This window comes from Aulonocara stuartgranti (assembly GCF_965226115.1).
Source record: "Aulonocara stuartgranti genome assembly, chromosome: 5".
Classification (NCBI taxonomy): Eukaryota; Metazoa; Chordata; class Actinopteri; order Cichliformes; family Cichlidae; genus Aulonocara; species Aulonocara stuartgranti.
Window position 1 is genome coordinate 13346967 of NC_138943.1, and position 16956 is coordinate 13363922.

Sequence of the window (16956 nt, forward strand, 5' to 3'; positions counted from 1 at the left end):
CTTTAGTTCACAGTTGTGCAAGATGTTTGCTTTATTTATCTATAAATTCTTAGCAGGGATGAATTATTCTACACAAATTATTTTGTAGGTCTGTGTGCTATACAGCCATACACTGTTGTATAACAACCCCAGTAATTATCTATTTATTAAAAATCAAAGTATATTAACACCACATCGTCAAGTGAAAAACAATACAAATTGTAAGTACACATTAAACACATTAAGTAAACAAACTGTCATTTATCATTAATGCAGTGATATAGAGAGGTTATCTGTAAGCACAAGAATCTGGATGTTTTTTGATGTGTTTTACTTGTACATATAAAACCAGTTAATCAGAGGATTAAAGATTGAATGATTAACGTTAATTTAATTATTTCAATCTCAAATTTGAAGACATTAATTTGGCTGCTTGATGAAAAAGAAGACTCCGGTCCCGAATCCCATCAGGCACAAAACGACACTCACACCGAAAAACACGGCTGCAGGGCTCACTCTGCTCCTCTTATTTTCCTTCAACTCTGAAAATAAAAAAATAAAAAAAATTTTTATTTGTGTATTTTGAAAATGACTGAAAATTGCATCTGTTTATGTCTAAAAAGGCCTTCTTGTAATAATTCTATGACTGTTGTTATTTAAGGTAAACATAGGAAGCCAGATGACTTTTTTAAATATAGAGTCTGCAAAGGAGGCATTTATCACAATAAACAGATATCTGTGCAAGACTGCAAAGAATCTGTTAGCAAAGCTTTTAATGTTTCTAAACTGCATTCAAGCAGGCTTTGGTTGTATGCAGGTAAAGGTGTGAAAAAAGGATTATGCTTCAGTCAAGAAAACACTGGTTTTCATGTGAAAGCTACTCAGTTTTTCTTTAGCCTTTAAAATTTTACCTACATTTGTTAACAGTTACCAGCACAGAGAACAGGAAATCATTTCCTAGCCCAAAAGCCCCTAATATTGGCATGTTGCACATGTCATCAACCAAAGCCAAACATATTTTTTGCTTGAGGCACGCTTGGACTCATTGTAGTTTTCTCCTAAGTTGTAAGTGCTGCAACTCTGCATCAGCGCTGGTGTGGAATAAGAAGAAGTCAAATGAAAAAAATCACAGAGATTTTTTCTTTGTATGTTTTAAAAATTTCTTCAGGGTTCCTTGTTTTTTTTTTAAACTGTTGCACCTCTTCCCTCTATCTAAGCTGGATATTTCTGAGCTCCAGCATTAACATGACCGAACCCTCTTATAGATCCATGCCTCCAACCAAGAACGAGGTTTACAAAAACCATATTACAATACAAATCAAGTGAATTGTGATATCACTTTTGACATGTGCAACTGCTTAGAAGGATGACAATAGGAAGCATAAATTAAATATAACACATCAGACGGTAGATGGAGGGTTCCCCGATTCACAGAACATGAATGTTAGGAGGCTGCTTTTTGCTTCAAACAGCTTTATTTTAGTTGCTAATCTAGGATGTATGAAAGCGATAATGTTGCAGACCTTACATGTAAAAAGAAAAATGTAATCTAACACAGTATTGGTATTGCTGGAGGGTTTCTACAATTGGTATCATCACCTGATTGTCTACTGGGGAGAATTTCAAGAGTCCTTGGCTTATTCATAAAAACAGTTCAGTTCAGTTTAATTCAATTTTATTTATGAAGTGCCAAATCACAACAGCAGTTACTTCAGGCACTTTATATTATAAGGTAATAATCCTACCCCAGCTCTTGCTGATAGGCACTTGCGCAGCTTGATGCTCCACCATGCAGATATAATAGTCTCCAGGTTTTGGAGTGAACAGAAGCGTAGAAATCATGTGGAATGTCCCATCACGATTGTGACGATAACGTAAGTTTGCCACGCCCTCTGTGAGCTCCACTCCATTCTTGGTCCATGTGAAGTTGATGGTGGGTGGGTAGAAGTGGTTGGCCACACAAAAGAGTGTGTTCATCACACTAGCCTCCCCCTCATACCGGGTATAGATGTAGATGTCAGGAGGATCTGGTCAAAGAGGGACACATTTCATACTTTTAGAGCAAAATCCCCCCCAAGAAATATTACCTTGATAGAATTAAGAATATATAACAAATTCACAGATTTAAAATGTAAGACATTGACAGAGACATTTAAGCATCTAAAAAAAATGAAAATTGTATTTTCTTTTGCATTTTTTTTTTTTTTTGCCAAACATTGTTGGTGCCGGAGGTTATTTTAATATTTAAACGAGACTATTACCATAAAAAAAAACTGCAAATGTGCCAGTAGAAGCCAGAGGGGCTCCTAATGGGACTGTAGCATTTTTAAATGAGTTGCTTCTCTGTCATCATCTTTCTGCAGGTTACATGTTCATCACAAAGTTATAGCAGTTAACTAAACCAAAACTAACAACTAAAACTAGGCACAAAAAACACTCAAAAATTAAAATATAAGCCAGGCTTCTGATTTAAAAATATGATAAAAGAAAAACTAAATACTTTGTTTACAAACCAACCAAAAAAATAAATAAATAAATATATGAGAATTTTGATGTGAGGAGGCCTTATTGATACGTTTATTAATTTCAAGGCTGAACCATGAAATAATTGCCAGAAAATTCTGAGTGTTTATTGAGCCTTCTGATGAGAAACAAATATTAATTTGCATATGAGAGTTTTCACTTGTGTCATATTTGCTACATCAGGCAGTTTTTTGAACATTTATTCCTTAAAATTATATTGTGTAATTAACTCGTAAAGTAAATAAAGGTACTAAATATAAAAAGGTAATAAATAAAGATGGGAACCGACTGCTTTTTCACTGGAAAGTTCATACGCTATGGCAGACAGACTGCAAAAGTAAAGCTTATATGGAAACAATCTAAACATTAATGGTGTCATTATTCTGTAGACATTACGTTGTGCAGTCAGCGGAGTAATAACAAAGCTAAAATGCTCTATTGACAGTTTAATTTAATCTGTGCTGAGAAGCAGAATGAGATATCCAGCAGTGCATGGTTATAATTCACGGACATAATGGGCTGGATTGAAAAGAAATGATTTGTACCTGTGCTGACCTCCAGAATATTTTCTCATTGCCACTTGACCCTCTTTGAGCTTTGTTTTTCATCATCACCAACTATGCTGCACTTTCATTTGAGAGAAACTCCAAACACTAAAATAACAGTCTACAGAGTCAGGCAGCTATTCTCTGTGAGTTTGCCACACGAAATGACACCACACACATTGCATTTGTTCATCTTATCTATAATTTCTAAGAAAATGCTGGCATAAGCAGAAGAGTTCAGTTTATGGAAGGAGACTGCCTTAGAGTAGTTTAGAAAGGCCACTGTAACACAAGTTTCAAGCTAATTTAATAGTATATAATTACTTTTCAAAGGTGATTCTGCCTCAATATATTTTTCAAGCCAGAGAGAAGGTCACTGATTAGCTGTGTAATTAAGGCTCCACCAGTCTAGCACCTGCCTGGAGCACTTAGTTTCAAAGCAGCTTGTGTAAGTAAGTCACAGAAAAGAGATATTTTAAACCCGGTATGTGCTCTCTTAATTCTTTCTGGTTACATCTGCTTTCAGTTGGATCAACAGTGTTCTTTCTTCCCCTCGATCAGGCTGAGCTAAACGAATGCTCGCAATGAAGTGTGCCAAGATCAGTACCTCGCCGTAGGGGAGCGCCGGGATCAGCATTTTTTGCTTTACCCAAAACGCTGTGACAGTGTGCAGTGCTGGCTTTGGCGAGTTCATAAGCCATTTTCTGGATGTCTTTTGCAGGTTGTGGCAAGTGAGGTAACACCCACACTACCTCTTTCTTGTTGAAATCGGCATATGCAACCACGTCGTCGTCAACAACAACGTCCACCCGCACATCATCAGATTCATAGCATCCATAGATGTAATGGAAGTTGTGGGACTGTGCTGAAAAGAAGAAGGTGCAAAATGAATACATGATGGAAGCAGTTCAAACATTCTACACACTGATTTCCCCGACCTTAACTGCAGCCAACAGGCTGGTAGGGGGTGTAGCTCTTCTACTCAGTATATTCTAGTTTGAAATAAAAGAGTAGTTTTTATTGTTGTTAATTAATGAATTACTGTCTAACTGGCTAATTTAAGTCAACTCTATGTCAAGTGAGGACACAACACTTTTCTTCTAGAGTTGTTTTGTATTCACTCGTTCTTTAGGTTTAGGCACTAAAATCGTTGCGTTTACCAAATCACTGTGTCTTTGCTTGAACTACCATATTTACTGAGCACTTCACAGGTGTCCATATGTGATTAGCTGGGAATGATAGACCTCACTCACTTTTAGCAAACCCTGGTTAGCTGTATTCCCCTGTTTCCAGCTCGTCTTATCTTCACTTAGGCTAACAGCCTCCAATCTGCTTAATCTGCTGCTGTCTCTTTCACACTGCTCCAATTGCAGCTACTTGAACACAGAGCAGAATACCTGTTCAGTCAGTCATATTAATTTCACCTGAATCTGCTGACAAAATACCTTTCCATGTCTCCTTTATTACGCTATAGGACAGTACCCTTTAATCTTTAAATGTATGCACTTTAAAGTTTCAGAGCTCTAATGAGCCATCACATTATAAATACACTTAGCACAGTGAGTGCACTCAGCACTAAAATAAATATATTAACTTGAATTAAAATGTTTATTTTACCACTCTGTGCACTAAATCAGCTGATTATTAATTTTCTGTAGCATTAATTGCCTGTCTTATTTGCAACAGTGTTGCATTTTACCATTACATTGTTATGTTGTTCATCACCATTTTCTCATCATTATCTGACAGTGTCTATGGTTGGGGCAGATCAGCGTAGGCTGCACTCACAACGATCAATTTTTGTAAGGAAAGAGTCATGCGACGTGTCAAACACCCCTTTTCATGAGTATGCACAGAACCTGAAGCAGAAAGCAGAAAGCTAAGGAACACTGTCATGGCACACATTATCTCCAGTTGGGGTTTTAGGTTTGGTCAAGCCACTAATGCATACAGAGCTTGGCTGTGCTGCACTTTCTTCACAGTACAACCCCTCAGGCTACCGGCATGCACTCCAATATGCTGACATAAACAGAAACCAGCAGCCTGTTATCATTTGGTAAAATTGAGGCATTTGTTTTATTTCAAACTTTAAACTCAAACAGCATTTTTCACATTTTTTTTTAAAGGTGAAAATATATAACGATTCCATTATGACAGTTATTCTAACCTTTCAACTTGAGCCAGGCAGACATATTGTTTGGCTGACGTTGTGTGCAAATACTGGCCTGACACAGATATACATGGATATAAGTGCTGATATGATAAATTGCTAATGTTTTTTTTTTTTTTTTTTGCAGAACACAATGCACAAAAACATCAAAAACATCACATTTTATCTAGCATATTTCACCTTAGTGTCTGCAGGTAACTAAATATGTAACAGAAGTGAACAGAAAGTGGTGTTGTGCCTAACTCTGTCTTCATTTACCATTTCATGATAAAGTGCTAATAAGCTTAGGAAATCATACCAATGATTCTGTCATTTTGCCTCTGTACACCACCACAGTGAAGATGTCACTGAAGCGCAGACTTTCAGAATAAATTCAGGGCTTTACAAAAAGAGTAGCATTAGCTGTTCGGGAATTACACCCTTTTTTTATACAAAGGCCTCCATTTTTATTTAGTTATGGGCCTGGTTATGGTTGTTAGGTGAGTTGGTAGCATCTGTATTGTGAGAGGTACAAACACAATACAGAATTTTAATCCCCTAAAATCCTCTTTAAAAATTCCAGAATTTCAGGCGCTACTTCCAGCCAGCTATGTAATGCAATAAAAACTGTTGAATGTCACATTGCTAAATGTCATTTAAATGTACAACAGATTATTTTTGTAAACACAAAGCAAATGTAAGAATTGGAGTCGACATCTTGATCTAACAGTTTGTAATTTTGTCAATTTTAAAACATCAAATTTAACTAGCACTGGCTGAGCTCAGATTACAACAAGACATTCCAAACTACTCGCATTTTACCATGTGACTGGTGTTCAGCAAACATTTCCTGAGAAAGACATATTTAAATTCAAGTTCTTGTTTTTTCTTCCTCTTGTATTCTCACCTACTGTAGCACAGCTCTATAACTAAAGTAGACTGATGTTGTTGTTGTTTTTACCTTTTGTAATCCTTTACTAACTGTGGCTGTTAAAACATGTTTCATGATGACCACCTATACAGCAATACCTGCAACTTAAACAACAAACATCTACACTAAGTCATTTTTAATTCTGCAGGATACTTCCACTTTCTCATAGCTGAGCTACTCACAAAAAGCCAAGTGACAGTCGTAGCCTTACTTGGTATATATCCACAAGCAGCTCCAGCACTTAAAATCAGTGCAATCACAGAAAGAGCCATCCCTGTTAAAAGGCTTGTATCTCAGCAGCAGCTCCAAAGATAAACAGCACGGTGTGCAGCAGCCAAGCAGAAAGGATTACACCTCTGTATTTGGGTAGAACAGGAAGTTATGGGCAAGCTCTGTAGAGGGCTGAAAAGAGTCAAATTAGAAGTGAAACTACAGCCAAGCTGTCACATTTTGTTTCAAGCGTTATAAGAATTATGCTTGTTTTTTGGCAGTTATATCCATCCATCCATCCATCCATCCATCCATCCATATAGATAGATAGATAGATAGATAGATAGATAGATAGATAGATAGATAGATAGATAGATAGATAGATAGATAGATAGATAGATAGACACATGTATTGTGATTGTGTATTTTTTTTATTTCTAATTGTTTTGTTGTATTTATTGTAGCCACACCGGATAACTATATGTTATTGCTATATTCTAGATGGGTATTAGCTGAACTCAGGAGGTTAAAGCTTCCTCCTTTGGATGCTAATCATGAGGACTGCAGGTGTTTCCTGTTGGCAGATATTGATTTCGTCTGGCTTCCTCTTCCTCCTCGGACAGTCGTTCTCATACTGTTTCTTGCCTGGCCTCTGTCACTTGTCAAAAAGAGTTAACATCCCCTTGGTCTCTATTTTGTTTTACATGAAAGAGTGACAATCACAATCTCTTTTAATCTTCCCCCTAAATTTATTTGTGTTTTCATTTTCAAAATGAAAAATGTTCAGATAGGGCGTCGTTGTGCAGTCACCTGTCATTTCTCATCGTGTGAGTCTCATTAACTGTCAGGTTTACGATCTCAGGTCAGCTGCACTGAAATCTCAGCAGTCTGGATCTTATCGGCTCTCAGTTTTGTGAAGTCATAAAACCACAGTCCCTGTATTGTTCACAAACTCCCTTCTTATTTCTCTTAGTGTTTAAAGTTCTTCCAGTAGTTATAACAATTGCAACAGGAGAAGTTAAAAAATGCTGTTGGATGCTGTAGATGATTGATGGTTCTGGGGAAAGAAAGTTTATGCAGTACACCAAAAAGACCACTCAGAAGCAACAGGCACGTGGGTCTTTTTGAAAGGTTTGGATTTTTAAAAAAAAATAGATACTTATGTAAATGTTAATCCGAGGTATCAGGTTCAAAAAATAATGTTCTCAGCAGAGTAGAAAATAAGAGAGTTGAGTTAATGGGGAAAAAAAATGTCTACGGTTGTAGTTTTAGTTTTAGTCATATCCATATCAGATATCATGATAGAAAAGCAGTTTATTAGAGAATGCTGCTTTGTATGCTCAGTCACAGATGTGTTCAGCGTGCCCACATGTAATAGACTCTCAGACTGAGCTCACATAAGGTTACATGTTTATGAATCATCTTAATCTGATCATTTTACAGCAGTGGTGTCACAATAGATTCTATTGTGTGAGTGCGGGAAGAAAGCATTTCCATGGACATTACTTGTTTTGTTCAGCTGTTGGAATTTTTAATGTCATAGGAGTGTCTGAAAGCTTTATCGTGTTGCAAACTTGAAGCAGAGGTGATTTATTGCAGTTTGTTTGATACCTATCACTAACTGGATGGCAGCTGGAAGGTATTGTGTTTCTCAAATACACAAAGCAACATTGTGACAGAAGTAGATTGTTAACATTATCTTATAAGCCACACTACGGAGAAATATTTACCCTAAAAGGAGCATTATTTGATAATACCAAGCACCAACTTCATGAAAATCTCCCACAGATTTCCAGTCAGATTTGAGTGCAATGGTGATATTTTTGTCATGAATCACTGTGCAGCAGGCAGAAGTTGGACCCGAAATGCAGGACTCAGACTCAGGGGATGAATTCAAAATCACAGCTTTATTTGCTGGTCACAGAAAACGAGCATACAAAACTAAACTAAACTGGGAAAATATAAACTCACACTTTGCAGAGAGGCACACCAGAAAACACACAGCTTGAGGGACAACACGACACTGACTCAGAGAAACACAGGGTTTAAATACAATGGGAAGTAACGAGGGGAATGAGACACAGAAGGAAAGCACAGCTGGGAGAAACCAGAACTGACGAGACAAGGGAGCAAAGTAGGATACACTCACATGAGACACAGACCTTCAAAGTAAAACAGGAATTAGCACAGATGCAAACTAGACTAGGGGAGACAGAGCAACTAAGAAACACAGAGGGCAGCTACCAAATACTCAGAACTAAGCAGAATACAAGAAAACCAAACTAAGACACTACACTAAAGAATAAGCTGGGACAACAAAGAGAACTAAGAACATAATACAAAAAAACTCAGAAGCACAAGAAACTCAAAACACTGGGTCACTGACCCAGGACCGTGACAATTTTTGTTTCCTAGCCAGGAACTGCTTTACAATTTCCACAGAACTAGTAACAGAGATTTATTGTGTTTATTACTTCATTCATGTACTGCCTGTCATTAACAAGAAGTCAATATCATTGGCTCTAAACAGTAAAAAAAACATTATTCCTCGGCGTTGTCATATCTTTCCAGTCATGTTGGACTCATGGTTGACTTAACCTTACACTGACTACAGCCCAAAAACAGTATTACCTTAATGTATTGAGATTTGGAGCACACAGTTCACGTTAGAAATGTATTGTGCCTTTTATTGCAAAGTTTAGAGATATATTTCACATACAAATGCAGAATTCCAGTTTGTCACACCTATGAAACAAACGAGATTTCATATTACACAAATGAACCGCTAGCTACAGTAATTTAAAAAACTAAGCAAATAAGGAAGTAGTATCTACATTCTCATTTAATGAGGCATATAGGAGATTAAATGGTTGGATAAGCAAAACTTACATGTAACCAATTCTTAATGCATAGCATTAGCACAAATGCATTTTACATCATGAGCCAGACCAGTGAAACAGCCCTTTCTGTCACTGTAAAGAAATTTAGTTACATGTTTAGTCCTTAAAATATCTGAATGTAAGACAAATAATTGCGATTTTAGCAGGAAATTTCCAGTTTAGCTGAATCCCCTTCAGTTATTCTTCCTGACCAAGACTCACTCAGAGATGGACCCACTTGGTTATAGTATTCCCAGAGTATTTTAATGTATTTATTGTAATATTAATATTTGGAGTCCCTAAAATTGCTATGCAAATTACTCCAGTGGATAATATGAATAAAAGAACTTTTCCATCATTTATTTGTTTAAATTACTTTGTTGTGTTATGAAAGACCATGTGGAAAGTCTATCGGTAAAAAAAAAAAAAAAAAAAGTTGTAAAACTTTAAAACTGAAAATACAGTTTAAAGTCAAAACATATGTCTTTCCAAAGCTGTCCAGTGGGGCCAGATTGGAGTCTTTGACAGGTCAATCCTGGGTCCCAGGATTCTGGTCGTTTGGACAAGAGAAGTGTAGTCAGATGATAACAAAAAGAGGTAAAGTAGTCAGAGCTGAGGGGATCGAACTACCAGAATGTGTGTGTGAATGTGTGTGTGAATGGGTGGATGATTGTGTATAGTGTAAAGCGCTTTGGGGGTCCTTAGGACCAAGTAAAGTGCTATACAAATACAGACCATTTACCATTTACCAGAAGGCAACATTGCAGACATAGAGAACAGCTGGGGATCCCACATGGGAACCATGAAGAGGCCGCTAGAAAAGCTGCAACCACCAAGTACCTGCAGAGGGTCAGGCAAGTCTTGAGTAGTCAGCTGAACGGTAAGAACAAGATCCGGGCCATCAACACCTACGCCCTGCCCGTGATCAGGTACCCTGCTGGGATAATAAGCTGGCCAAAGGAGGAGATAGAAGCCACTGATATCAAGACCAGGAAGCTCCTGACCATGCATGGAGGGTTTCACCCCAAGTCCAGCACCCCGAGGCTGTACGCTAAGTGGAAGGAAGGAGCCAGGGACTGGTGAGTGTTAGCACCACAGTCCAGGATGAGACAATAAACATTCACGGATACATCAGGAAGATGGCCCCAACTGACAGCGTGCTCAGTGAATACCTCAGGCAGCAGAAACACAAGAAAGAGGAAGACGAGGAACCATCATGGAAGGACAGGCCCCTGCACGGTATGTACCACCGGCAGATAGAGGAGGTGGCTGACATCCAGAAATCCTACCAGTGGCTGGACAAAGCTGGACTGAAAGACAGCACAGAGGCACTAATCATGGCAGCACGAGAACAAGCTCTGAGCACAAGATCCATAGAGGCTGGGGTCTATCACACCAGGCAAGACCCCAGGTGCAGGCTGTGTAAAGATGCCCCAGAGACAATCCAGCACATAACAGCAGGGTGCAAGATGCTAGCAGGCAGGGCATACATGGAATGCCATAACCAAGTGCCCGGCACAGTATACAGAAACATCTGTGCTGAATATGGCCTGGAAGTCCCGAGGTCAAAATGGGAGACACCCCCAAGAGAATGACCGGGGCAAGATCCTCTGAGACTTACAGATACAGATGGACAAAGTGGTGGTGGCTAACCAACTGGACATCGTTGTGGTAGACAAACAGAAGAAAACAGCCGTAGTGATAGATGCAGTTCCGAATGACAGCAACATCAGAAAGAAGGAAATACCAAGGGCTCAGAGAAGAGCTTGAGAAAATGTGGAGGGTGAAGGTAACAGTGGTCTCAGTGGGGTAATCGGAGCACTAGGTGCGGTGACTCCCAAACTAGGTGAGTGGCTCCAGCAGATCCCAGGAACAACATTGGAGATCTCTGTCCAGAAGAGCGCAGTCCTGGGAACAGCTAAGATACTGCGCAGGACCCTCAAGCTCCCAGGCCTCTGGTAGAGGACCCAAGCTTGACGGAGAGACTGCCCGCAGGGGCGAGAGGGGAATTATTATATGTGTATATATATATATATATATATTAGGGGTGCAACGATACACAAAATTCACGGTTCGGTTCGGTTCGATACTTTGGTGTCACGGTTCGATATTTTTTCGATACAAAAAAAATGTTCATGCCTTTTTAATTTGTCATTTATTAAAATTATAAATATATATTTTAACTCAAAAGTACAGTTTTTAAATTTAACCCTAACCCTTGTGCGTGTTTTTTATTTTGACAGCGAATGCGCACCTGCGGACCACTTATGTGCAGCCCTGGTTATATAGCTTGTCATATTGCAGCCACAGAAATTCTTTTGTCCATGAAACCATAAAGCTGCACTTTCTTTTTGCCTTATAGTCTGATTTGTCATAACTTCTCCGTTTTGTGGTAAGCTTTTCTTTGGCTGTCACTTCTTCACCCTGACCTGTCTTATTTGGCTCAGCAGAACTGAAATGCTTTTACACGCTCACTCACATAAGCTCAGCGATTCTCTGCGCGATCAACCTCTCACATGTTTAAGCTGCGGGAGATTTCACTTGTCATGTTTGCATAGTAAGCTAACGATTAATAAGACGATGTCAGAGGAATTGGTGCACAAATTATCATCACTCACAGATCAGTGCTGTCGCTCTCTATACACAGTTCGCGGGATTGCAAAGTGAAAGCAAAAAAACAAGCGCAAATTCAAACGCGATTTCAATATGTCACATATTGACAGTGGCTCACCGATGCCAATGACATAATTACCCAGCTACATTTCTGAAAGAATGCAAAAGCATTGACATATATTTTTCCTTCCTACAATAGCCCGATGGGCAGGGAAGAGATAGATTTTGGTAGCCCGACTGAAAAAAATCGCTAGCTCCAGGACGTCAGGCTAGCGATATTGCAAGCCCTGTATCTGATTGAGGAATCACTCATCTTTGGAAAAGAGAGTTTATTACAGAGAAATGTCTCTTTCCAAAATAAAAGCTATACTATCCGCTTCTTCTGGGCTATATTCTCAGCAGCATAAGGAGAATCATGTGCTAACAGCTGTCTAAATGACTCGGCTAAAGTTAGTAGCATGCTTGTTGTTTTGGTCTTTGCACTAGGATGATGTCTGCGTAAATGTGCAGTCATATTCGTTGTGTTCCCACTAGTGCTTTCAGGTTAATCTCGTTGAAATGACCTTAACGCCACAACACGGCAAATCTCCGTTAACGAGCTACCGCCGATCGCCCCGTGCGTGGGGCTAGACGGCCAACACGTTAACGAGCTAACTGCGCTAACACACTAGTTCACACCAATGTAATTGAGCATTGCATGGCACATCCAACTTACTGTTTTACTTTAGTCCATGACTCGCTTACCTTCAGGGTCATACGTCACATGAAAACCAAAATAATTCCAAACGCCAGATCTGAATGAGGGTGGGGGAGGTCCATGTGTCTTGCTAGCTTGCCCTGCGCTCTTCCTTCTGACTATGCTGTCTGTGTTGAGTGCTCAGTGGATCTGCGCTCGACAGTGCAGCCTAGGCGGAGTAGTCGAACGCAGATTCACTGAGCGCTCAACACAGACAGCATCGTCGGAAGGAAAGTTGATAAAATAAATTACAAATGTTGTATTGTTCGATACATATGCGTACCGAACCGAAAGCACTGTATCGAACGGTTCAATATCGATACGAATATCGTTGCACCCCTAATATATATATATATATAAAACACCCAGCACGCCCCTGTGGGCGGTTTATCCTTCAAGCTCGGGTCCTCTACCAGAGGCACAGATGTTCCTGTACACTATGCCGGCCACTTGGTTATGGCGTTCCATGTATGCCTTGCCTGCTAGCATCTTGCACCCTGCTGTTATGTGCTGGATTGTCTTTGGGGCACAGCCTGCACCTGGGGTCTTGCCTATTGTGATATATATATATATATATATATATATATATATATATATATATATATATATATATATATATGAAGAAATACCAAGGGCTCAGAGAAGAGCCCTCAGAGAAGAGCTCGAGAGGATGTGGAGGGTGAAGGTAACGGTGGTCCCCGTGGTAATCGGAGCACTAGGTGCGGTGACTCCCAAGCTAGGCGAGTGGCTCCCGGGAACAACATCGGAGATCTCTGTCCAGAAGAGCGCAGTCCTGGGAACAGCTAAGATACTGCGCAGGACCCTCAAGCTCCCAGGCCTCTGGTAGAGGACCCGAGCTTGAAGGATAAACCGCCCACAGGGGCGTGCTGGGTGTTTTTTTTTATATATACAGTGGGGCAAAAAAGTATTTAGTGCAAAGTGCAAGTTCCCCCACCTAAAATGATGACAGAGGTCAGTAATTTGCACCAGAGGTACACTTCAACTCTTTGGTCTTGGCCCCCTCGGCGGAAGGGGCTACATGAATAGGATGAGGGACCTATGGATATATATATATATATATACACACACAGAGAAAATCCATGGCAAACAGCCCTTTGCCCATGCCTTTGTAAACACTTTTCATTTACTGATTACAAGTTCATCACATTTCCTTTGACAAAATGTATGTTTAAAAAAATTGCAACAGAGCTGAGCACAAACAAGGACATTCAGATTCATCACAGTCAAAAACTGCTGGCTTATGCTCAAACTACAGCTTCGTGACTAAATAACTAGCAACAACACTGCTTCCCTTAGTGGTATGTGTTATTTAAAAAACAAAAAAGCAAAAACAATATTCCATGGCTTTTAGACAAATAGTTCATTTTCATTGTTTTTTAAGAGCCTGTTTTATATTCATACACAGACTGCATATTAATCTAGTTATAAAAGTTGTCCAGATGTCCGGACTTTCCAAAAGAAGCCTCTTAAACCTCACTCCAAATTGCTAGCAAAGTGATCATCATAAAAATAGAAGTGCAAGACCACACACTCACACGCATACGTCAGAAAATCAACCAGTCTAGACCGTAGGGAACAGAGCTAATGAAGGTACTCCATACTATCAATCTGCAGTTTTGCAAAGTCTGTCTGCATGTGTGTTATACACTTTAGTCTTTTTATTGCCGCTTTTCTAGCCTCCCTCCCCCTTTCTTTCATCTGTCTTTCTCTATTCCTTCTCTCTCAATCTCCCTCCTTCACTCAGTCTGCTTTATGTGTCAGACAGCTTTCCTTCGAGTTCAGCAGATGAAAAAAGGCAAATCATTTTATCACCAGTTTTTTTCCTTCTCTTCTGTCTCATTTCCTTTTTCGTCTCTCTTTTTTCTGCTGCTCCCTCCATCGCTCTCTCTCCATTTCCCTCTCTCAGGTGTGATCTGTGTGGGGAGTCACTGTCTAGACAACCGATTATACCGAATAATGAGGGAGAGGGAGGGAGGAGGGGATAGATGGAGCATTAAATGGGAGAGGGAGAGAGAGAGAGGGAGGAAGATGAGAAGGAAGAGGCAGAGTGCCAGACAGAAAGAGAGAAGTGTAAAGGAGAGGAAAAGTAGGAGGAAATGCAATAGACAAGGGACTGCAGGTAAGAAAAAATTGGAAGGAAGCATAAACAAGAAAGGAAACAAGAAGTGAAGAGAAAAAGTAAAGAACAAATGCAATAGGAAAAAGGTTTAAAGAAAACAAAAATATGGTATAAAGGAGAAAGGAAAGACAGGGTTGAATTCAAGCAAAGAAAGAAAGATTAAATGAATGAGCCAAAAAAAGACTAAAGGGAACATATCACACACACACACACACACACACACGCACGCACGCACGCACGCACACACACACACAAATACACACACACACACACACACACACACACACACACACACACACACACACACACACACACACACAGACACCATCGAGCCAGAGCAGAGACACAGTCTGATCTGCTGTGTTAGAAAACCCTATCAGTCACACAGGCTTTACTCATTTTGTGCATGTGTGTGTGTGTGTGTCTTAGCTTTGCGATGAGTAATCAACGAGTCCAAAAAACCTCCCAGACACACACACACACACACACACACACACACACACACACACACACTATAATAGGCTTATCCAGCGCTGCAGTTTCAGTCCTTAAAATGGGACTTTTTTCTTTGCTGTTTAGGATGAAAGAATATTCTGTATCTGCTAAAACAATATTGACTTCTGAAGAAACCTTCCTACGCTTGTGTGTGTGAGAGAGAGACTGTCAATTTTAATTTTGTCTATACACATAACTGAAATAAGGAATATATATATATATATATATATATGTGAGACAGGGAGGCAGACAGTGAGACAGTCTGCATCGCAGTTTATGAGTCTTAGGATGGACAGGATGAAGCAGACATTTCTTTTGGGGGTTTAAGGCCTTGTGTGAGAAAAAATATAACCATCATTTCAATTAGTCCTCTCTGTTGCAGTGGGAACCCCAATACAAAAAAAAAACCCTGATAAAAAAGTTGAAAAGTTGAAGCAACTTTTGTCGCAATGCGGTTCAAATAATCCCCTGCTGACTGACTTTACATTGGGCTGATGTTATGAATATAAAACTCAGGTTTATAGGGCCTGGGCGATATGAAACAGAAGATATACATGTAAAAACTGATTACAGAAAAAAATTATTCTTTGTAGCTGGAGGATTAATCAATCTATAGGAAAATGTTTGCAGGGGATATTTTGTTGCAGTACTACAAGTGGCCACTTGGAAAGAAATTAAGCAAGGCTGAGTTGTCACACCTCTAAAAACTCACAGAAATTGATAGATATGGACAAGAGTGCATGAGCATGACTGTCTCCAAAGAGACAACTGAGAGTGGCCTCAGGTCAGCTGACTGCCAAAGGTTAAAGGACTTACAGACTAATTTATGGTGCATGAAGCACAGTCAGAACATTTAGAGACTATGCCTGTTAAAATGTAAAAGCATACCCAATTAATCAGTGGCTGCTATCCTCTCTATAGCAGTCTCCTTGTGGAAGGTTCACAGTACTCCTGCTATGGTTGGATAAATCCCTTTAAATTCATAGGGGCACATGCTGGATCTTGTGTAAAAAAGGGACAACCCTTCAACTTGAACCCATCAAGGAAAACGTTGCAAGCAGACAAATCAGCTGAGCATCAAGAGAATGACAAACTCAAGAATTCTGGTTGTTTCTTCAGACACGTCAGAATATTAAACTCAAACTTAGTGTTTCCAGTCTGATGCAAAATCTCAAATGCTTTGATCACATTCCTGGCCCTATATGCACCCTCTCCAAGCTTACAGGCTATGAGGTCATTCACTACAGACTCCTGTCTGGTGATGCTGGAACAAAACCCTTGTCACCAGTGATGCCTCTTAACATGAAAGTTAGGTCAGCTTAAACCCAAATATGATATTACCTGCAAGCGTTAGGTTGAAGAAACATGTTAGTGGAAAAAGGCGAGAACAGGTCTATTAAAGGAAGCAGGATTGTTGGCAGCAGCTCCAGGAGACTATCGGGTATGACTTTTTTATAGACGCAGTCTCTACTGATTGCAACTAATACTATATAAAATATAAATACAATATATAATTGATTTAGGCTTAACACATTAGACTTTTTTCCTGTGTATGATTAATAGCTATCAGGCAGTCAGACAACTGTATTACAATGTAAGTTGTATATATGAAAGACAGGCAATCCAAGTGGCATTTCTTTTTATTTATAGAGAAAAGTAGCAAGATAGACGGACAGGAAATTGAAAGGCATCAAATCTGTCACACTGTAACAAGATTAGCCTGATTATACAATGACACCATTAAATCTACCACACA

General features: G+C 39.5%; 1 protein-coding gene across 1 annotated transcript; it reads right to left on the reverse strand.

Annotated features, from left to right (window-relative positions):
• Position 1: 1 nt before the first annotated feature.
• On the reverse strand, positions 2 to 6521 carry LOC309707151 (H-2 class II histocompatibility antigen, A-U alpha chain-like). Its single transcript, XM_082534292.1, has 4 exons — positions 6339 to 6521; positions 3655 to 3912; positions 1725 to 2006; positions 2 to 521 (listed from the first exon to the last, which is right to left on the reverse strand). Exons 1-4 carry the CDS (start codon positions 6397 to 6399, stop codon positions 400 to 402), a joined length of 723 nt encoding a protein of 240 aa, XP_082390418.1. The 5' UTR covers positions 6400 to 6521; the 3' UTR covers positions 2 to 399.
• Positions 6522 to 16956: the final 10435 nt, after the last annotated feature.

Coding starts and splice junctions, on each gene's coding strand:
- LOC309707151 (XM_082534292.1), bottom strand. CDS start 6,399: ATGGCTCTTTCTGTGATTGCACTGATTTTAAGTGCTGGAGCTGCTTGT. Junction 3,913..6,338: donor TGCTTGTGGATATATACCAA/GTAAGGCTACGA, acceptor TCTTCTTTTCAG/CACAGTCCCACAACTTCCAT. Junction 522..1,724: donor GCCTATCAGCAAGAGCTGGG/GTAGGATTATTA, acceptor TTTTATTTTCAG/AGTTGAAGGAAAATAAGAGG.